We start from the raw sequence: 24025 nt of genomic DNA, 5'->3' as shown, positions 1-24025 counted from the left end.
TCATCAGTATGGGACCCTTACCAGGTTGGATTAATAGAAGAGATAGACATGATCCAGCGAAAAGCAGCGCGATTCGTCATGGGGACATTTAGTCAGCGCGAGAGCGTTACGGAGATGCTGAACAAGCTCCAGTGGCGGACACTTCAAGAAAGGCGTTACGCAATACGGAGAGGTTTATTATCGAAATTACGAGAGAGCACATTCCGGGAAGAGATGGGCAACATATTACTACCGCCCACATATATCTCGCGTAATGATCACAACGAAAAGATCCGAGAAATTAGAGCAAATACGGAGACTTACAAGCAGTCGTTCTTCCCACGCACAATTCGTGAATGGAACAGGGAAGGGGGGATCAGATAGTGGTACAATAAGTACCCTCCGCCACACACCGTAAGGTGGCTCGTGGAGTATAGATGTAGATGTAGATGTAGACGGGTTTTGCCTTATGTTTCCGTTTCCCTACAATTTCGCGTAAGATCTAATGACGCACATCATGATTCAAATTAAGGTTTTCTCATATCGCACGCACAGTTACATGACGGTCTTCTTGTTGTAGCTGCCTTATACGCTCCACGCTTGCATCTGTATGTGCTGTAGACTGGCGATCAGCTCTGGGATCATTCCCGGCGGGGTCAGGGATTTTCTCTGCCTCGTGATGACTGGGAGTTGTGTGATGTCCTTAGGTTAGTTAGGTTTAAGTAGTTCTAAGTTCTAGGGGACTGATGACCATAGATGTTAAGTCCCATAGTGCTCAGAGCCATTTGAACCAGCTGTGGGATCGCCTTGCACTGAATCTCTGCCTTCAGGAAATGTTTTGTGCTATTCGAAAACACTATTTCTTAAAAAAGTGCCTCGTTTGCATATGCTCCCCTAATCGTTGTCTACATTTCAGTATGGAATTTGCCGAGCTTAATGCAGAACTTAATGTTCACTCTTTGCTTACAGTCAGCATCAGTTGTGTCACTGCAACTAACGTCTCATAAACCCAAACAGTGTGTTGCTAAGCACAGCCCTGCCACTTAGTGAGTTGGTGGCTAAGGTCATTTCAAGGATGCACACATACCAGGTAAAATAACATTTGTTTCTTTTTAATATTGCAAACTCAGAAATTAAAAAAAAAATACTTGTCCTGGAACTTTTCTGACAAGGGGAGTATATACACCAGTAGCCATTAAAACTTCAGCATCAAAAAGGGTAACAAATAACGGAGTAGAATAGGATGAACGCATGATTAAATCTTTAGGTGATATATGAGACGTCGTCGTAATGTTCGTGAGGATACTTGAGTTGCTGTAAAAAATCCCACATCTGACTCAAGATAGATGACATGACTGTACGATCGTGCACAGCCGAGCGAACAGCATATTTGTCCTCTCGGGCGCTAGTCGCGTGTGGCTGCTGAGATCTTGCATGGCGTTGAGTACAGCCCTCCCGAACCCTTCGATTCCATATTCGCACGACAATCGTGGGACACTGATCAGCACGAGCAGCAATATCGTGGAACTATAATCTGAATTCTGGACGGGCGACGACGGTGCCGCTGTAGAATTGCGACACGGTGTTGCAATTCTGGTGGGCAGTAGTTCATGTTTATCACGGCAGATAGCGGTTTAACGGGCGCCGGAGATGTTGAGCAATGAGGCAGTAGTCCGCTCTAACCGGTGGGCTTCCCGCGTGGGTAACAACTCGACAGCCGGTAGCCGCAGGCTGAATCTGGGTCGAGGGACCCCGCGTCGCACACTCTCCTCTCTGGCACACTGACAACAACATGCCTGAGCGCCACAGCGGAGCCGTAGCATCTGCGTGGTGTGGCGTAGATTGTCAGCCGACATTTCATAGACGATTAATTGTAACTTAATTACTGCCACACACGTTCATGTATGTGTTTGGATGCTCTATTGAAACTGAACAGAAACAAATGGTAACTAGATACCCGTCTATCACTTCGAAATAGAGATCTCTTGAAGAACATGATCTTCTTTGAAGTATATTCATTAATCTGTTCACTTATGGCTTGTTTGCTACAGGTGTTTCAAAATCCATGTTGCACAATTCGAGAGATTGTAGAGGGGACTTAGTAGATCAAGTTTTACGTGGGAACCCATGTCCGGGTGGTCTAGCGGTTCTGGCGCTGCAGTCCGGAACCGCGGGACTGCGACGGCCGCAGGTTCGAATCCTGCCTCGGGCATGGGTGTGTGTGATGTCCTTAGGTTAGTTAGGTTTAAGTAGTTCTAAGTTCTAGGGGACTTATGACCTAAGATGTTGAGTCCCATAGTCCTCAGAGCCATTTGAACCCATGTCCGGAAACGTCAGCCAACGACGCTACATAGCGTAAAAGTTACAGGCGCCGGTGCGTATAAATGGATGTATATACAAGATGATGGAGACGGATAAACGTATCAATTTGAGGTAAGGTTCCCTGGTTCGGAAACGAACAAGTCCGAAGTTGACTAGAGAAAGTAATTCTGATACCGCTGACGGTGGAAACCATATTCCGGTACCATTGTTGCTAAGAATGTAGCGTATGCAACTTTCGGAGGTGATACTATAGGCCAAAACAGGAAAAAATGTCCAGTAAACATGGTCTCTCAAATGCATACCTTAATAGCTTTAAGCACTTATTCATCTTCGCTAATGTGAAACAAATCTCCTTCCTTCCTTTCCTGTGTAGTTCCAAGGCACATAAATTTCTATTCTAGGGTTGTAAATTCCGTGGCTGTAACGTACTACGTACGTTGAACGGATGATACTTACGCGGAATGAGGGTAATAGAAGTTATTGGCTGTGATAACCGCAGTATTAGTTTCGACCACCTTTAAATGTTACTGTTCAGTGTAGACCAGCGAAGCGTACGTGTCAGTTGTAGTATTGCGTGTTTGCTGTTGATGAAGGGGAGGGTAAAGCCGTGTGCAGGCAGTAGTTTAACACGACCATCGAACATTGACAGCCCCCCTCTGTTAACCAGAACTCCACCGACAAACTTTCAGGGGTGATTAACATGGACCAAAACAAGGAAAAAATGTCTAGTAAACGTGGGCTCAAAAATGCATACCTTCAGAGCTATGAGCACTTGTTTATCTGCACTACTGTGAAACACATCTCTTCTAGTAAACAAGGGCTCATTGATCTTAAGGTAAGCGTTTTAGAGTCTATGTTTACTGGACTTTTTTTCTTATTTTCAGCGATACTGCCTTCTTCCAAGATTTGGAAAGCAAACAGTTTGCAGTGGAAGAGACGTGCTTCACAGCATCAAAGATGAAAGGAGTGCTCACAGGTCCTAAGGTATACACTTTAGAGTCAACGTTGGTTAGATGTTTTTAGTGAGAGAGAGAGGGGGGGGGGGAGGGGGGATTTAATAACAGTGTATGGGCACATAGGTGTGACAAAATACTGATGCTGAAAATTTCTTGCACCAACAGGATTCCAAGTAGCCACCTCCTTGTAAGAACGCCACTGCACTAGCAAGTATAAGTTTGATGATAGTCACTGGTTATTTTGTTGAACTTTAACAGCCCTTAGATACCAAATTGTTTGAAACCTTTGCTTTTCGAACCGACCGTTGCTTTACTATTCGCCTTATAAGCCTATCGATGTTGTCTTGTAGAAAGGTCTTCTCTTTCACAACGCTCAAACCATCTCTTGCACTATTGCACACGAATTCTTTATTCTACGGGAACATATAACTAGTTCTCTGACGATGATCTGCAGTATTCAGTGCATATCTTGACACTGTTATTCCAGTCTTTACCCATTTCGAAGCAGATGGAACAGAAAGCGATAGTATACAATAGGAGTGCTATTCGCTGCATGGTTAAACTGTGTGTATCTATTCGTTTATTTGCCGAGATAATGACGACGCCCTTTTTCTCCCACTGCATGATATAATATATTCGTAAGACACAATGATAATTAATTGAAACCTTCAGTTGCCGTCAGGTGTTGTTGATATACCTCGATGGGGACAGCTGAAAAGGTGTGCCCCGACCGGAACTCGAAACCGGGATATCCTGCTTACATGGCAGACGCTCTATCCATATAGGCCACTGAGGACACAGATGAATAGCGCGACTGCAGGGACTTATCCCTTGCACGCTTCCCGTGAGACCCACATTCCCAACTGTCCACAATCTACATACGAAATGTACCTAATAGATGTTTGCCCATCCACTTAGATCCCGGGTTCGAGTCCCGGTCGGGGCTCAAATTTTCAGCTGTCCCCATCGAGCTTTATCAACACCACCTCTCGGCAGCTGAGGGTTTCAATTAATCCTCAGTATATTCCAACTGTCAGTCATGGACAGAACAGTGTTCTGTGTAGTTTTGAGTGTGCATTGGGTCGAAGGTAAGTGAATTCGAACTTGGCAAACTGTTGGTGCTCTTATCGTGGGTGCTTCCGTAACCAAGGGAACTGAAGGCTTGTCGTCTCAATAGGCACCGTGTCGAATATTTATACCGCATACAGGAAAGACGAAAAACATCATCCGCTAAGTAACAACGCGGGCAAAACTGTGTCCTGAATGATTGTGAGACACGGTCATTAAAGAGGATTGCGACGGAAAATAAGAGGACGACAGCCCAAAAGTCGTTGCAGTATTGAATGTAGCACCAAAAGAATTACAGAGCGGGCTGGGATTCCAAAACCACTCATCAGTAACGCAGATGCCCGTAACTGGCAGGGAAACGTGTGCCGAAGCCATAAGACCTGGACTGTGGAGCAAAGGAAGAAAGTCAGTTGCTCGGATGAGTCTTGCTTCACACAGTTTCCAACTTCTGGCTCAGTTTATGTCCCAAAAGGGACACATGACGAGGGTTCGGTAATAATTTGAACAGCCATATTGTCATATTCCACGGTCCTCGTGGTTACTCTGCACAGTCGCAGTACTGATAAGGATTTTGCGACCATTTTGGCTGATCAGGTGCATTCCATGCTACAGTGTTTGTTCCCCAATGGTGATGCTGTGTTCCAAGAAGACAGGACCCCTGCTCACACAGGTAGCACCGTCCAGGGCTGGTTTTATGGGCACGAGATGAATTGTCGCATCTCGCCTGGCCACCAAGGTCACAGGGTCTCAATAATATTGAGCCTTTGTCGTCTACTTTGGAGAGAAGAGTGGCTACCGCTACAACCTCCATCATCGTTACCTGAACTTGTCACTATTTTACATGAAGAATGATGTGAGACTGCCTTGAAAACTAAACCTACACTCCTGGAAATTGAAATAAGAACACCGTGAATTCATTGTCCCAGGAAGGGGAAACTTTATTGACACATTCCTGGGGTCAGATACATCACATGATCACACTGACAGAACCACAGGCACATAGACACAGGCAACAGAGCATGCACAATGTCGGCACTAGTACAGTGTATATCCACCTTTCGCAGCAATGCAGGCTGCTATTCTCCCATGGAGACGATCGTAGAGATGCTGGATGTAGTCCTGTGGAACGGCTTGCCATGCCATTTCCACCTGGCGCCTCAGTTGGACCAGCGTTCGTGCTGGACGTGCAGACCGCGTGAGACGACGTTTCATCCAGTCCCAAATATGCTCAATGGGGGACAGATCTGGAGATCTTGCTGGCCAGGGTAATTGACTTACACCTTCTAGAGCACGTTGGGTGGCACGGGATACATGCGGACGTGCATTGTCCTGTTGGAACAGCAAGTTCCCTTGCCGGTCTAGGAATGGTAGAACGATGGGTTCGATGACGGTTTGGATGTACCGTGCATTATTCAGTGTCCCCTCGACGATCACCAGTGGTGTACGGCCAGTGTAGGAGATCGCTCCCCACACCATGATGCCGGGTGTTGGCCCTGTGTGCCTCGGTCGTATGCAGTCCTGATTGTGGCGCTCACCTGCACGGCGCCAAACACGCATACGACCATCATTGGCACCAAGGCAGAAGCGACTCTCATCGCTGAAGACGACACGTCTCCATTCGTCCCTCCATTCACGCCTGTCGCGACACCACTGGAGGCGGGCTGCACGATGTTGGGGCGTGAGCGGAAGACGGCCTAACGGTGTGCGGGACCGTAGCCCAGCTTCATGGAGACGGTTGCGAATGGTCCTCGCCGATACCCCAGGAGCAACAGTGTCCCTAATTTGCTGGGAAGTGGCGGTGCGGTCCCCTACGGCACTGCGTAGGATCCTACGGTCTTGGCGTGCATCCGTGCGTCGCTGCGGTCCGGTCCCAGGTCGACGGGCACGTGCACCTTCCGCCGACCACTGGCGACAACATCGATGTACTGTGGAGACCTCACGCCCCACGTGTTGAGCAATTCGGCGGTACGTCCACCCGGCCTCCCGCATGCCCACTATACGCCCTCGCTCAAAGTCCGTCAACTGCACATACGGTTCACGTCCACGCTGTCGCGGCATGCTACCAGTGTTAAAGACTGCGATGGAGCTCCGTATGCCACGGCAAACTGGCTGACACTGACGGCGGCGGTGCACAAATGCTGCGCAGCTAGCGCCATTCGACGGCCAACACCGCGGTTCCTGGTGTGTCCGCTGTGCCGTGCGTGTGATCATTGCTTGTACAGCCCTCTCGCAGTGTCCGGAGCAAGTATGGTGGGTCTGACACACCGGTGTCAATGTGTTCTTTTTTCCATTTCCAGGAGTGTATTTATCCATTCCGAGACGAAAGGAAGCTGTTTCGAATGCCTTATTAGGCATGATAATGTGTCGTGTCTATGGTGTTTTCATATTTTTGTCCAGCCCCTCTACATAATGTCTTTAGTTTATCGAGTTAGGTGCCGCAGTGGTAAGATGCGTGACTCATATTCGGAAGGACAGCGCTTCGGATACCCGTGCGGTCATCCCAATTTGGTTTTCAGAGCCCGACGCCACCTTGGCTCCAGGTGCAGGTTCGCGTTCACCTTGAACTCAGGTCGCTTCCAAAGGAGAGGACCGCGGATTCGATATACCGCTCGAGGTTTGTCGAACTTCGTTCGAGGCTCGCTAATAACGTCTTTATTTACACGGATGGCTCCAAGACTACTGGTGGCGTCGGATGTGCCTTTGTCGTGGGAATGATACCTTTCAATACCGACTCCTTGACCAGTGTTCAAGCTTTACAGCTGAGTTCTCTGCTCTCTATCAGGCTGTTCAGTATATCCACCGCCATCGTCATTCTCCCTATGCCATCTGCTCTGATTCTTTGGGCATCATTCAGTGTCTCCGTGACCCATATTCGGACCACCCTCTCGTGCAACGAATTCAACGGTCCCTTCAGTCGCTAGCTGATACCTGCGCTCGTCTCCTTTTTTGTGGATTCCTGGCCACGTTGGTGTGCCTGGGAACGAAGCTGCTGATGCTGCGGCCAAGGCTGCTGTCCTCCTGCCTCTGACAGCTTCCTTTCGTGTCCCATCAACTGATCGTAGTGGGGTTCTTTGTCGGCGCGTTTCATCATTGTGGCATGAGGCTTGGTCCTCTCTCCATGAAAATAAGCTTAGGGCCATCAAACCGATCCCGACGGCTCGGACTACCTCCTCACGCCCTTCCCGGCGAGAGGAGGTCATTTTGGCCAGGTTGCGGATTGGGCATTGCCGATTTAGCCACCGGCTACCTGTTGTCCGGTGACCCCGCCCCGTAATGCCGCTGTGGTCATCCATTGACGGTGCGCCATATTTTATTGTCTTGTCCCCGTTTATTCACTCTCGTGTTGTCCTGTGTCTGCCGTCTACCTTACAGGAACTTTTAGCTGAATACGCTCGAGCAGCTGCTCGTATCCTTAGTTTTTTTACATTGACGGACTTGTCCAAAAAGATCTAACTCTTTTATTTTGTTTATCTGCGTCTTTGTAAGTACTTTCTGGTGTTGCCCTCTTGCGTTTTTCTACGCTATTAGTGCACTAACGTTTGTGCCTGGGCGCTAATGACCTTAGTAGTTGAGCGCCCTAAACAAACAAACAAAAAAAATCGGTTTCCTGTGGTTAGACTGATGAGGGGAATGCCATGATTGTTCCTTTTAGAGGGACGCCATCGATTTCCTTACACAGTTTGAGCTTGAACTCCGTGTATAATGGTTAAGCCTTCCTCCATCTTATTTAGTTTATCTTTCTACAAAATAATCAACACATCAAGCAAAAAAATGGTTCAAATGGCTCTGAGCACTATGGGTCTCAACTTCTGAGGTCATTAGTCCCCTAGAACTTAGAACTATTTAAACCTAACTAACCTAAGGATATCACACACATCCATGCCCGAGGCAGGATTCGAACCTGCGACCGTAGCGGTCTCGCGGTTCCAGACTGCAGCGCCTAGAACCGCACGGGCCACTTCGGCCGGCAACACATCAAGCATACCAACATACATACATACATATTAAAGCGTTCTTTACTGGTCTGTAAGTAACTGTGGCTGTCTGTCAGTGAACTGAGAAACGTGTGTTTTCCTGCGCTCTTAACGTTTCTCTTTCGTAATGTCAACAGAGAGACTACTCTGTGGTTCTCAGTATCATTGTTTTCAAAGTCCGTTTCGGTATCTACAGAGAAGTTGTTTATCGCTGAGTAAGTCGTGCCCTCGGAGCAGGGAATGCCCTCTGCATTCCTCCAGCAATGGACGACACAGATACAAGTCGCTTTTTTAAAATATATCTGCCTTTTTTTCTTCTTATTGGATATACTCCAGCTCCCTTGAAAAATGAAATATGAAATGCAACCTGACTTTGTTTCGTGTTGTTTCAGTCGTTATAACATTAGCAATTGATCGAACGTTTGATTCAGCGTCTTTCCTACTGTGATACACGCTCCCAAGTCTTCTGTATGTAGTAGTTAACATTTTTCGGATGTTGCACGTAATATTCTGTTCGTATTTGTTCACTAAGACTGGCTAAGGCCTATCTTTGATACGTGGTATGACTTTGATCACGATCATCATTATACCACAGCAGTGATTAATTATAATATTCACTTCAAAAAGGAGTGACGTTGATGTAAAGAGACACTTAGTTCTTTCTTCATCATTTTCATCGTTTAGTTCACACCTGGCATTATACAGCGTCTGTAACGGTTCTTCCATTGAAGGTCTTACAGCCTAGCGCCCAGCGCGCCCTACTATAGGGAGTTTTTCCGTAGCCTGTAAAAATGATGATGGCCTGTTGCCGATTTGTTTGGATGCCTTCTTGTTTGTTCTGTTGCCACACATTAATGACAGCATTTTTTATTCGTGCAGAAAGCATGTTGTAGATCAGAATTAGTTTCACACGATGTACATTTCCTGTGCTATAACTGTACAAGCAAGGCCACGCACTGGTCAACCATTGGACTCGCATTCTGGAGGACGGCGGTACACATTTGCATGTGGCCATCTAGATTTAGGTTTCCCGTGGTTTCCCTACATTGCTTAAGGCAAAAGGCGAGACATTTCGTTTAAAAAGTGCTGGACCGATTTCGTTCTTCCAATCTGTGCTCGCGCTCCGTCCTTAACGACTTGGTCGTCGACGGGACGCTACACACTCGTATTCCTCCTTTCTTCGTAATCCTCCAAACAGTATACACCGTCCTTCGAAAAAGTTCCGAGACTGATTTTAATCCTGACGTACAAGCGACGTCAACAGATGTACGTGCATTCGTCCTGTCAGTTGCGGGCAGGCAGTGTTAAGTAGAGGACGTTTGGCCGTAGTTTGTTAACGTTGTTGTGTCACAAATCGCAGTGGAACAATATTTCCAAATTAGGAGTTCCATTCGTTCTCCAAGACGCAGACAGTTCTTTTCTGGAAAAAATCATCACGGGTGACGAGACTTAGAGTTACCAGTACGAACTTGCCACAAAACGACAAAGTGCAGAAAGTCGCATGAATGGTCACCGCTTTGATGACATTCACGGGAATGTGACTTGCGAGTTTAACGACATTCCAAAGAAGAACTTATATGACAGTTTCACATGGCTGTGCGTTGTATCAGGTGGGAGGAGGGGGTGCGGGGGAGGGGGGGGGGAGAGACTGTAGAATGCCTGAAGCATTAAAACCACCATCTTTTTCCCATTTTTATTAATTCAGGCTCGAAACTTTTTGCCCTGACCGTGGAGGTGACGGCTTCCCGGTCTGCCCTCTGGAGCCAAGATTGTAAATGACAATCGGTACCATCGATCAAGTTTGTAACACAGAGAAATTCACAGTTCCTACTCAGCAGATGGTACACAATCCCTCATCTTGCGCAGTGCCGTACCATGCTGATCATGGGTGATTATATGTGTGTTCTCTCGGACATGTCCAAATTAAGACTCCATTTTGACGCTGCAGCCGCTATGTATCAATTCACAAAGGAATTAAAGACTTTAGCTGCCAGTGGGCATTGGTCAATATCAATAGAGCAGGTTGAAACTTTATGCCAGACTGGGACTAGAACCCGGGTCTCCTGATTGCTAGGCAGATGTTGCTGACAGCTACGCCATCCAGACGCGTCACCACAATCGCACGTTCTGCCTTGCACGCCTCCCGTCAAATTCTCAACTGATACCGTACTCTACCAGGGATGGAGTAGGGGATCTCCCTGGCGACTGCAAAGGCCAAGATTACTTCTTGATCTGGCTGCTTACAGGAAGTATTGTACCCCGGACCACCTTTTTAAAATTAAACTTACTGAGATTTTAGAACGCCATTCCGATTTTATTACTGTTGACACGGATGGGTCTAAACAGGGGGATTTTATGGGCTGCTCTGCTGTCTTTCCCGATACTGTCCATCGGATAGGGCTCCCAGAGCAGTTCTCAGTTTACTATGCAGAACTGTTTGCCATTCTGCAAGCATTAGAGCATATGCGCCGACACCGTGGCACGAAATTCATCATCTGCTCCGATTCCCAAAGTGCTCTACACGCTCTTGAACAGATGTACCCAGCAGATCGGATGGTGCAAGAGGTGCAGGACGCACTCCTGCTCTTGCAACAGCAGGGTAAGGATGTAATTTTCTGCTGGGTTCCAGGGCACATAGGGATTCCTGGAAATGAACTTGCAGATGCGGCTGCCAAGGAGGCTTGCCCCATCCCAACTCCTGCTCGCTGTTCCGTCCCCCTGCAGGCCATTACGTCTTTCGTGACTCGGAAGGTCATGCGTTGGTGGGAGGCTCAGTGGCTGGACGTGAGGGACAATAAGTTGCGAGCGGTGAAGGATTCTGTCCGACCGTGGCTCACCTCCTTCCGACAACGACGCGCTGAGGAAGTAGCCCTTACACGGCTTAGAATAGGACATTGTCCTTTGACACATGGTTTTCTGTTACGTCGTGAGGAGCGACCAACGTGTCAGACATGTGGGACACAGCTGTCGATACGACATATTTTAACTGAGTGTGTTTTATATGCGGGTTTGAGGGAAGATTCCAGTTTCCCACCAGACCTACCCTCTCTTTTAACTAATAATGAGGCGAGCGTCGCTAGAGTTTTACGTTTTTGTGTGATGTCTGGCCTTCTTCCCAAAATATTGGGATTGAAGTCTTAATGTGCTGTCCAGTAGTTTGGTCACCCATTATTTGCAAGTGGTCACTCAGCCACCGTTAATTATTTTTACCTGTTTGTACTGCTATTTTGTTTTTAGTTTTATCTCCCTGTTTTGATGTGCTGTGTCCCATCTTGCAATTTGAACAACACCAATTCTCTCACAATTCGGCTCTGAATTGAACTTTTGGGAACGGGCGCTGATAACCTCGTTGTTGTGCGCCCTAAAACACTAATAATCATCATCATCAACTGATACCACACACTGATGCAGTGCCCCTGCTAATAAGCCTCATTATTCGCGACATGTCGCCAGTTCTCGTAATAGTTCGAGCTTGCTGTGCATCTGCACTGAAGGGATATTGGTCTTTATCGCCTTAGTTATGTGGATGCTGTCTGCTCTCACGGACATGTATGAAAGAACAGACACCATTTTGATCCTGCAGCAACAATGAATCAAGTATCGCGGTCCGGCACAAGTTTTCAAGTTGCCCCATTGATATAAATCAATGCCCAATGGCAGCTAATTTGCTTAATTCCAAGTCTGAAGGAACAGACATCACATATATAATTAGGGCGATGACGGGCAATGATCCCTGCACTGCAGAATCACACCATGCTCGAACTCTTGCGGGAATTGGCGAGATGCCGCGAGTAACGAGGCTGAGGCTTATGAACAGGGGCACTACATCAGAAGTTTGTGGTATAAGTTGAGAATTTGGGTCTGATGGGAGGCGTTCTAGGACAGTCCATGCGGTTGTGGTGATCACTTTGTCCGGATGACGTAGTGGTCAGCGCATCTGCCTAGTAAGCAGAAGGTACGGGTTCTAATCCCGGTTCGGCACAAATTTTCAACTTATCCCATTGATATAAATCTTTGCCCACTGGCAGCTAATGTCTTTATTTTCTTTTTGTCGTGGATAATTGTTGAGTTCTTTTAGACTGGTTGCCTTTCCCATGTTTTTCTGACAAGTGTAGGCAGTGTGCTGGCTTTTTGACTAAGGGAGTAAATGTCCTATGTTCCTGCCCCGGTTGGGCCTAGGTCTTTTTTTCTGTGTTTCACACATATTTCACCGATAGCAACACTCTTGATATGTAAAAAGATGAGATGTACTGTGGCCTGAACTACACGTTAAACTGTAGGCGTATAAATGGCGCGCTAAGAGCTCTTCTCAGGTTGGCAGAAGGCAAGGTCATAATGCCTCCTCTAGAAGTACCATGCCGGTGGGATTCAAACAGCCCTCAGTGCGAGGACTGCTTCAGCTCAGGCAGTTAGCCAGAAACAGATTTCACTCTCTCCCTTTTCCTGAACTTCATCAGCAGCACAGATGTAACTACACGTTACACTTGCTCATCACAGTCGTGTGCTAGAGTAATTGAGCTTGGGACACAGTCTCGCAGTTCACTGGGAAAGGCGCCAAGCGATTGCGGAAGGCTTACTCTACAGCCTGGTCTTGGCCGTTTGTGCCAAAACGCCTTCCTTCTCTTCCTCTCCGTTTGTCGAGCTATCTCCGCTCTGACATTTCCACGCTACAAAATGTACTCACAGTTCTCTTTTACCGATATTTTTTCAAAGAAATAGAACTGCTTCCGGCGCGTGTCGTGCTCTCTCCCCCTCCCTCTCTCTCCCTCTCTCTCTCTCTCTCTCTCTCTCTCACACACACACCACACGCACACGCACGCCCGCGCATGACACAGTTTACGGAATATTGTTTCTCTCCCATATTTACGTAGCAGACCTGAACCGATTTTATTACCTCCATCAAATATCGGTGTCGGTTGTTTAATGGTGTTTCTAAATCGGCTATTTCGTTTTCGATAGCACAAAGTAGTACCTTACTAATGCTTTTCGTATAGATAAGAGTACGATTTTCTTATGGATGTCAGTTGGAAGAGGAGGATACTGTACAAGAAGAGATGTTAAAAAATATTATTCATAACAAGTAATACGCGCGAAACTGTTTTACGGTATCAACTATCTTGGTCAACTACTCATACAGGAAATTACGTAAAAGTGCCAAAAATGTTAAATAGTACACACCCAAGACTTGCGAATATATATCGCAATGCAGAAGCAGATAACGCATCGTCGACTGATTGTTGAACCCAAATCTTTGTTCCTTATGCATTTATATTCGGTAGATCAGGCTCGAATTAGTTTCGTACGATATTGCTTTAAATTATATTTACGGACATTGGCAAAAGTCATGAAAAATTATCCGCACTTTTTCGGGCAAAATGGTGTTAGTCTAGAAACAGGAAAAATGTGTTTGTGCGACTCTCTTAGGGAGGATAGTGACAAACTCATTACAGCAAAAATCTATAAACCTATTGAATACTTTACCCAGGGAATTTTTGCATTTGTGGTTAGTATGCACAAATAAAACTCACCTTAAGGCAGAAGGATATAAGCGTCTCCTGTGTTGAAATTAGGCTTTACCCTTCTTCATAAAGGATAGACAGTCAGCAATGTCTTCAGTCTCGTCACACAGCAGCAACACTCTTTGCTGTTGGAAATACGGAATCCGTTCTACGCGTTCGGATGTCAGTGTCAATAAACTTCCTTAGAGTTAATGTGGCAGCAGCCTAATTTTTTGGCTGCATTACTAATGAGTCTCCTTAGATTACGCTTTTAGTGGCATTTAATTTTAATGAGAATCAAAATGACTTTTTCTGTTGACTGTAGGTCCGCACGGAACATCGAATTAGCGCTCTACACGTTTGCACTCACTGACACCACCTACACAGTAGGAGCATAAAATTGAAAACACCCTCAATAAAATCAGAGCAAAGACAGTTGACAACTCATACGAGGGTCTCCGAGTATGGGTTCAACCCCTTAATACCTTAATGTATTTATACTTGCAATAAAAATAGAAAATCACATTTTGTAACCAGTAACGTAGTGTTATTGAGTACAGAACACCAAATCTAAGATACGTTACAACTGTCAGGTATAATTAGGTATGTCTCAGGTTTGCGACAACAGGCATTTGAGAAGTTTAACACTTACGACTCTCTTTTTTTATTTAGCATTTAGTGATACATTGATAGGACTGCATGACTAAAAATGACAAATACGTGGTGGCATACATTTTAAATAATTATATATAATAAGATATAGCCATATTCGTGAAATTCTCGGAAAAAGTTTATTCTCGTGTTTGACACAGATGAACGTTACACTTACTACATATGAATACTGTCTGACCTATACTATTTGGTTACATCTTTACCCTGTGCCTGTGACCTGAGGCCAATAACCTGCTTCATCAGTTTGGTTAGACTTAAGTGGAACTGGTTTTGTTGGACACCAATGCTTCTTGCATAGTAGATCTACCTTCATACTGACTTAGGGCCTACCCTTTGTTTTCTTTTCTTTTTGTTTTTAATCTTTTCACTTGCTTGCCGAGGGTATCTGCTATTCTGGATTTGAATTCTAGTAGATAATGTCATTTATTACGGGTAATTTTGAAACTATCACAGTCTCTCTCGCAGGTGATACCTGATCTTTGAAATATCCGTTTGCATTACGTGGCGCGTAAAACCTCGCAGATCCGTTGCGATGATAAAAAAGCTTCACAGTATTAGCAGTTATTTAGAGTTTCCATATCGCCATAAAAGTGAAGTGTATTCAGTCTGAACATTGTTGAGATCGAATGTTCATATAAATTATTATAAACTCGTAATAAATTAAGCATGTGCGTCAATAATGAACACAATTGGTAACTGAATTATTCTGCTGCTACAAATCATCGGAAATATTTGTTTTCACTTCACTTGATTTCATCTGTTGCATGCGTCCACGAAAGTACACAAATGCCTAAAGGTGCGTATTTCACACAAACAGTATTTTCGAATTCACTTAGCGCTCTACACGTTTGCACTGACACCACCTACACAGTAGAAGCATAAAATTGAAAACAACCTCAATAAAATCAGAGCAAGGACAGTTGACAACCCATACGAGGGTCACCGACTATGAGTTCAACCCCTTAATACCTTAATGTTCCACGTGAAAATAGTTTGACATCAAAATGTGATTTCAGTCACACTTTCAGGACTGAACTTGTCTAGCTATAATTCTCCAAAGAGTGATGAGAATGTGTCATAAATAAAGACGCGAGCAGCAAGTCGCTCCAGAAGTATCCAGAACATTCAAAAAATGGCAGCACGTGTCAGAGGCATTGGTAGCTTCGTGTATAATCTGCACCTACCGTCACTGACGCTCAAAACAATTAAGTTTTAATTTGATAGCGTCTCTTTGGTATAATGCGAATTTGGGACACACGGCATTAAGGGGCTAGAGTTGGAAAGTCGTTTTTAATCGCTCTGTGTAGGTAGTCAATAGATTGAAAAGACAGAAAATAAGTTGTGTGATAGGGCAATGCGTGCAGTTTGCTGTAAGCGAGTGGTTACTATAGCACATTGTTGTTTATTGACCAGTTGACATAACCGAGTACCAGTTAGAGCAGAGGCCACGGCGTTATAAAATACGCTTGCCAAGGTTTTCGGCGTTGACTCACCAACATCTCCTTGAACGAGCCGGCGGTGTGTGCTCTCGTTAAGCGAAGTGTTATTCATTGCAGCCCTCCGTCACGTCGGGCCTAGTGCGGCTGAAAGCTGCGATAGAGATCAAGGCGACGTAGAGGCCACCAAGGCATCGGCGAGGGCCGGTGCAGATCCGGCGCACCCTTGCGAAGGACTCCCGCCAGATACCTCCTCGCCCCCAGATTTTGACTCCGGGGAGTTCGAAGGTCACGGACGAAGGTGGTGGTGGCGGCGGCCGCCCGTTTGTGTGCACAAAGCTCTGGGTAGGGGCCAAGCTGCTATAAGCGTTCAGGCGGTCGCGATCGCAATGCTTTGCGAACCTGTAGCGTGTGCGGACGGCGGCGCGCCCGCCGCATCTCTAGTAGCGACCAGTGCGAGATACGCGCCGCCTTCGCGCCATGGAGTGTCTTAACCTGAATCTGCTGCTCCCCCCGGGCATGATGCAGAGGAGGAATTCCCAGTTTCAACGCAAGGTCTCCATCCGCATAGGTGAGCTCTGCGCATGCGCCGCTTTTCTTGCCTCGTTGCTTCGAGCCTTTTGGTGCTGCATGCTTTGATTGTTTAACCCTAGTAAAAATTATGTCTGTATAATAGTTTTACCTTTTTTATTTGCATAGTTTTTGAAAAATACACCATCCTTCTCGAAGAACTTCTGCTGTATATACATGCACTTAATACGCTGTCGCTATTCAAGCGTAAAATCAATGTTGTCCTACTATTTTTGTATGGAAAAGTATGAAATAAGATACATGAAGTGGTACACTACACTGTCTTGTAGATTTTTTTTCTGACATTGGCGGCAGTGAAGTTGTTTCACCATTCTCGAAACAGGATCTGGTGCCAAGTCTGCAACATAATGTTCCAGCTTGTGTCTAGAATCATTTTTTGTAATTTTAGATGGTCATGCTCCTTGCACAGCAACAAGGCAGTTTAATTCCAGACCTCCATTGACAATTCGACGAAATGCCATGTGGTTCAGTTTACCACCATAGCTACCATAGTTATCATGAGCTGTTCTCGACTACCTCGACAAAAATGTGCAATAATGGGGAAATACCATACTCTGTAGAATGAAACATTTTGATTAGCTCTATCAATTTCACCCATAAACTTGTAGTGATAAATGACTCTTGGTTGTTGAATTACTCTTAGTCTTTTCTGCTGACTTCACGTGTGTACTTATGTCACAGCAAAACACAGAAAGGCACAATGTACCTGATTTTGTATGCATAAAGCTAATGTCCTTCTAAGAGGATGTGTTTGAAGAGAGAGTCACTGAAGAATATTGGACATGCAAATACTCATGTTATCTTTAACTGTATTGATATGACAGTCTGAGAGAATATGTGAAGATTTACAGAAGCTATACTTACTCATCAACTAGAAGGCCAGGCAGATAATCAATTTTCAACAGACCTAGTTTTCTCATACACACAGAATTTTGCTGACCCAACAGTGATAGCCAAATGTTATTTTAAACAACGGTATGCATAGGTTGGACAAAGTATATACTAATGTCATCTGTTGGAAGGTAGAATAATGAAGTAATAAAATAAATTTTAGGCTTCTTTGCAAAAATCCTCTCTCAAGGATAACAGCCATATGTAGGTTAATCCTACTTTGACAACAGTTGTCGGAGGCCTTTTATTCGTATAACTCAGAGATAGTCAATCTTTTTTACCTACCGATTACTTTTCTATCTATATTACTAGTAACATATTCTAACCTCCATCGGTTCCACATTAATGATGATTTATATACTAGGGAATTAACTTTACTTTGTAGAATTTATTAAGCATAGTTACACTAAATTAAAACATTTCCTAATAATTACTTACCAAAAACATTGTCAAAATTTAATGGAGCTTACAAGCTACAGTATAATACATCTCAGATTTCTTATATAGGTCAGACAGGGTGGAAAGTTAGGATCCGATTTCGTGAACACTTGCTCAACAAAGACGGCGAGAATTCCAACCTTACTCAGTCATTACATGTAACAGATATAATCTTAAGAATCCCTGCTCCTGAAAAGTTTGTCTCCTCCAACTACTCCTTTCACCCTGTACCCTCTCTCACCCCCCCCCTCTCTCTCTCTCTCTCTCTCTCTGTCTCTGTCTCTACCTCCATCCTTTCAGTCCTGTTCGTGAATCCCAGCCAAAATTGTTATTTTTGTATAATTTTACCATGGTTGGCAATGTAATTATTTACTTGAAGTTTGCAACATGTCACCTGATTTTATAAACGAGTATGAAATTTAAGACATATAAATTTGACAGAAAAGGCTTTGTTTGCTCCTTAAAATATTCAGCAACTCAAACTAAGAACTCCACAATTCTTTAAAACTTACTCCAAATAAAGTTGATATATATTCTTTGTAATTGGAGATAATGTTTCTGTTTTACTGTATGTTCTTTGCACCTATTAATTTCCAGACACCATTTTTGTTTACAAAATATGACAGTTTACATGTGATGTGTTACGACAAGAAAGTGGCCTGTCACCACTGGAGTTATTCTATTTTTCTTGTTTCTTTTCACCTTTAGATATACTCTTAGTCAAAAAACCTCCTCAAAACAATGTTCTTAAATAGTGCTTTTGTTTCCCCACCAGACAGTGCCACAAGTCACCCCAAAATCGTAACACAACACACACGTAGGGCATACTAAAACATGTAAATCCACCTGATGATGGACGTTTACACCTTCGAAACGCGTTTTGGATTTAAATAAACGGTGACTGGTAACAGTAAATTTGTTGTTTCATTCAATCGGCGAGACTTCATAAGTCAATCCTCTATCTTTGCTTAATATAGAAATTTTGCATACAATTGACAAGGGCTAAAAAAGGAACCTTTGAAATATTTAAACAGTTTCATCTAAATGCAGAAGAGTTGTTAAATGATCAACGTGCATTAAAAAACAGACATTATTTTGATTGCATATTATCTATTGTTAACCCATTCCTTTTATGTGTTAGAACTGCTCTGATGTGAATGTCGTATTACTGTTTTTTTCCTTCAAATGTGTTATATATAGCTCCTTTATATTACATATATGCAATCAAAATAGTGTCTGCTTCTTAATGCAAGTTGATCATTTAACAGCTCTTGAATTTAGGTGAAATTGTTTATATATTTCAAATTTTTCCAAAAGGTTCAACCTGTATTTAAAATAATCACGTACAATATGTACATTTCTGGACGTATCATGACATTATGCATCTATGAAGAAGATATTAACGTTTCCTAAACAAGTACTAAGTAATTTTCTGTAATATTGTTCTTATATTTCACATAAATATACAGCTAAGGTCTAAAGATTTACAGTATCCCTAATTTCGTAGGTTTCTGAAGATGACACTTTAATTTGTCGAAACTGGTGAAGCATAATAAAAATATAGTTGCGACTGACGACCAAATTTTATTGTGAAAAATATTTACTACGGTTACTGAAAATTATAGCCATGAATAAAATAATAAACTAATGAAAAAGTTTCTAAAATCCTTCCGTCCACCACGAAAGCTGTAGTGGGTGGTAGGGACCAGTTTGACTACCAGTCAGATGATGAGCCACGCACTTTCAGGGGGCCCCCTACCAAACTGCCTAATTAAAGCTCTGGAAATAATAGATCATACATTAAAAATTGCATGTATTTTATAGAACGTAAAGAATACATTCGACGCAATTCTAATCTATTAAACCACATTTTACGTATTACAATTTGGCAGGAGCGTTTTATTTTCCTGTCGTGCTCTACTATGGTCTGCTGTGCAGTTTTACGAACCTGCGGCACAATATTGTCATTTGAGCTTATGTCCTTGAAATCATTAATGATTTTTTAAAATTTATTTATTTATTTATTTTGGCTTGAAGCAGCACTGAGTACACAGTCAGCAGTAGTTAGAACTGTAGAGGATTAACATAAGACTTTGAGTAACGGTAAAACGACAGAGTAAGCGTAGCTTTATGGACAGTACAGTGTAATGAGGAGACTACATTACGCTGTTCTAATAATAATTTCAAATGGAGTATTGATGGTAGGCAGTGCAAACCTCGAAACTCGATCTGTCAGTGAAAACCTCGTAATTCCAGTAAGCAGTAACTCCATTATCAAAGGGAGATTTGGAAGTGTGTGGATTACTATAATGTGTAAATCACTAGGTTTCTACTATAAAGTTACACATGTAGCAACACTATCTGTATAATTTTATATATATTTTTAAGAAACAGTATTTGCTTCTTCTGTAATATTTAACAAATTGAAGTTTTCATTGTGTACTATCGGTACCTTATTCAAGATACAGGATGATCCGTTTCAGATGTCAGTAAACTAAAACACTGTATACAAGAAGCTATTCAAATTTATTGCTTGTTAATGGTACATACAAGCGGAGGAGAGTCCGGAGTTTGTGTCTAAAATTTCCGTCACAGCACAGTAGCACTCAAAACGTCGCCGCCGTAATTTACGTCCGTAGGTTGGCCAGATTCTGTGGTCTTTGTGAATGCACTGTTAACTTTAACGCAGTCCCAAACAAAATATGTAGGCATTCGTCCGAGGCTGTTAGGAGGCCATATGATAGGTCCACCACGGTCGCGCCAACGATCGTGGAATATCTAGATCAATTGTACAGCAGTATGAGTGCCCAATGCGGTGGAGCGCCGTGCTGTTGATGGATAATGGCGCCAGTATCCTATCTTGCTGTGATTGAGAGTCCACATGCTGCTCGATCATGTCCAGGTAACTGACGGCACAAACAGCTCCTCCACAAAAAAGAATGGGTCCGTAACGTTGTGCTGGCGTATGAAAGCTCGCTGGGTCTATACGACACTCGAAAATTTCACATTCCATATGACACATTGAGCGTGTTGTTGTAGCGTAATGACCATTTTCACTTAACAATCGAGACACAGCGCGTTCACTAGTGCCACCTCCGTACAAATGTATTTCTGACGTTTGGTGTTTGCGTTGTCAACTACGAGCACTGATGGCTTACCTCCTGGAGCATGGCCACTGCCAATCATTTTCATGTATATTGCAGAAAGCTACTCAGAGATATATACATTAAGTTAATAAATACAACGTTATACTATTGTGACATCTCAAACGAATCACCCTGTAGTTTAAGCCCTCATGTACACATCCAGGTCCTTAATTTAACATGTATACTAAGAAACAATAATTTGAGTCTTCATATACATAAGTATATATAAGTATACATATAAGTTAATAATTTTAAAAAGTGTATTCTTTTAAGTATTCCGCCATCAAATTGTACTTATTTATATTGAATCTGTTGTAGAGTAAAGAGGTGACACTAGTAGGTAGGGGGAAATTTCTTGCAACTCGTTTCCCGTATAATACTTCTTGCATTTAGTGCATGCGAGTACTACACGATTCCGATCGGTCACGTTCGCTTGTTCCGATCACACCGTCCAGAAACTAAAATTTTTGTTCGATGTAAATATGCGGGATAACATCCTGTCCCAGCCTCATAATGAACGATCGACATCGCGTGACGTTTACATAGCTTCACATAGTCGAATCACGGCCAATGAGAGATGTACGGTTGTATGAGCGCTAGATGTCCCCACTTAGGTTAGTTTGGTTTAAGTAGTTTTAAGTTCTTGGGGACTGATGACCTCATGGATGTGTGTGATGTCCTTAGGTTAATTAGGTTTAAGAAGTTCTAAGTTCTAGGGGACTGATGACCTCAGAAGTTAAGTCCGATAGTGCTCAGAGCCATTTGAACCATTTTGAGCTACTCAGCGAAACAATCGGACTCAAGCAGGATATTCCCTAAGTTAGATAACTATCAGTTTGAATTAAGGTTAAAGATAGTCTAGCCCAGTTACTGCTGTCTACTATGTTTCGACGCATTTCTCTAAAACTTCCATTCATGAATTAATGTTTGACCCATTCAAATATACCAGTTTTCTCATTCTCTCCTGCCGAAAATTGCAGTGTTAGGTTTCGAGATTCCACCGCGAGGCACAACGTGTATCACTCTTTCCCAAGCCTCGTAATTCCACTTGTATGGCATGAGACATCTCTTGATTTGTGTTATCCTCAGTTCTAAACTTGATGATGTTGTATGGCGACGCATTACACTTTTTAATGAGGGCTTAATCATTCATAATAAAATTCGAAATAGGCTCCACAAGTCAGCGCCTGCAAGGGCGGGCAACTGTCAGTCCTGTTTGCCGATAATTCGAGCTGCTGTATGCGTTACCTCCACACATCTATGGAAGTAAAGTAATAAATCTAAAAATATACAGGGTGTAACAAAATGTGAAGGCCAGACTTTCAGAAAACAGTCCTCACAAGAAGCGGAAGAAAATGTTATGTGGACATAGATACGCAGAAGCATTATTTTCACATTAGAGCTCATTTTCTGCTTTTCTTCATAATCACATTAATCATTGTAAAAAGACATGAACAGAACGTAACAGCATTACATGAGACGTTTTCTTAGTGAAATGTTCAAAATTCTCTCTTGATTACAGTATGAAAAACTTTCGTAAATTAAGTTTTCAAAATGCCCTCCGTTACAAGTGTACATGCATTAACCCGCCGTCGCGTTGAATCCCTCGTGTGCTGATCCATTCCTGGAGAATAATGTGATCAAAAACGTTTGCCTGTCAACGTTTCGGCCGGTATTGTTTATGACTTGGGGCGTCATGTTCTTCCACTCCGACTCAACGGAGAAACTTTCAAATGAGAATACTCGACCGGTTCTGCTAGAACATGTGCATTACGAGTGCGATAAGAACATGTACTTAATGCACGGTGGAGCTACTCGTCATTTCGCTTAATGTTCGTAGGCTTCTAAATGGTTCAAATGGCTCTGAGCACTATGGGACTTAACTTCTGACGTCATTAGTCCCCTAGAACTTAGAGCTACTTAAACCTAAGTAACCTAAGGTCGCGCGGTTCCAGACTGTAGCGCCTAGAACCGCTCGGCCACTCCGGCCTGCAGGCTTCTAAATAACATATTCTATGATAGATGGATAAGTAGAGGTGGACCAATTACTTGGTCTTCATCCTATCCGGACCTGAACCCAGCAGGCATTTCGACATGTGGGATATTTGAAAGCTCGTAGTTTTTGTGCCCGTATTGTGGGAGGCTATGTACGCAATTTCCCAGGGATACACCAGCGCATCCAGCCATTCTGTGCGACGGCGAGTTGATGCATGTATCCTTGCAAGTGGAGGACATTGTGAACATCTCGTTTCGGAAAGTATTTCATACTATAACCAAAGGGTATGTTGAATATTTGATGTAAAAAAACGTTTCATATAATGGTGGTACGTTCTGTTTCTGTGTGTAGAAAATGAGCTCTAACATGAAAATAAAGGGTTTCCGGAGTCATGTTCGTGTAAGACATATTCTTCCTCTACGTGTGAGGAATGTTTCCTAAAGAATTTGGCCATACCTATTTGTTACACCCTGTATATGAGTACGTATTGCTGATTAGAGGTCTTGCACGGTATTAAACTGTCGCTGACAGATGGACATTCTGATGGTAGGCCTGCTATCATTTGAATTGTTGATCCCGGACAGAAACTCCTAAGGCTCCACACATTTGGGTCAAATCCGGCACTTACAGTCTGTCGACAATAAGTTGGCCGATACAAACAAAACCATGACGAGTCAAAATAATCTTAGCAAATATAAATGATACAGGTGTCGCTAAGTCGAAGTTCTGCAATATCGTGATACTACGGTATGTCTGGGGCACGGACATGTGGGGAGCAGTTCGGTTTGCTGCGCACAGCTGTCTGGCGAGCTGGGTGGCGGTGAATGCGATCGTCGATTGTTGTCGGCTTCTCAATGTTAATAGTGAAGTAGTATGGAAAATGTATGTTTAGGACAGCGTCTAAGCGTTCTTGGCACTGGTTTTTTAAATATAGAACTAACGGAACTATATAAGCCGCAGTCCTCAGTAGTGAAATGTAACTGACGAGTATTTATTAAAATATATTTCCAGTCAGTCGAATTTCTCCAGACACAAAAAAGGTCCGGATTTACTCCACA

At 43.6% G+C, this 24025-nt stretch overlaps 1 protein-coding gene across 5 annotated transcripts in view; it reads left to right on the top strand.

The window, feature by feature from the left end:
- LOC126175841 (6-phosphofructo-2-kinase/fructose-2,6-bisphosphatase 2) overlaps nucleotides 1-24025 on the top strand; it is a 363291-nt gene that overhangs the window by 274343 nt on the left and 64923 nt on the right. The window contains exon 2 of one of the 5 annotated variants that reach the window (XM_049922843.1): nucleotides 16026-16476. The exons of the other annotated variants lie outside the window; for them this stretch is intronic. Coding sequence (XP_049778800.1) covers nucleotides 16386-16476 — 91 coding nt within the window. The 5' untranslated portion in view covers nucleotides 16026-16385. The remainder of the gene's footprint in view (nucleotides 1-16025; nucleotides 16477-24025) is intronic. 5 annotated transcript variants of the gene reach the window in all.

This window comes from Schistocerca cancellata, chromosome 3 (genome assembly GCF_023864275.1).
Source record: "Schistocerca cancellata isolate TAMUIC-IGC-003103 chromosome 3, iqSchCanc2.1, whole genome shotgun sequence".
NCBI classification, from domain to species: Eukaryota; Metazoa; Arthropoda; class Insecta; order Orthoptera; family Acrididae; genus Schistocerca; species Schistocerca cancellata.
The sequence above is the reverse complement of the archived record's forward strand: the minus strand, read 5'-3'. Positions and strand labels throughout refer to the sequence as shown.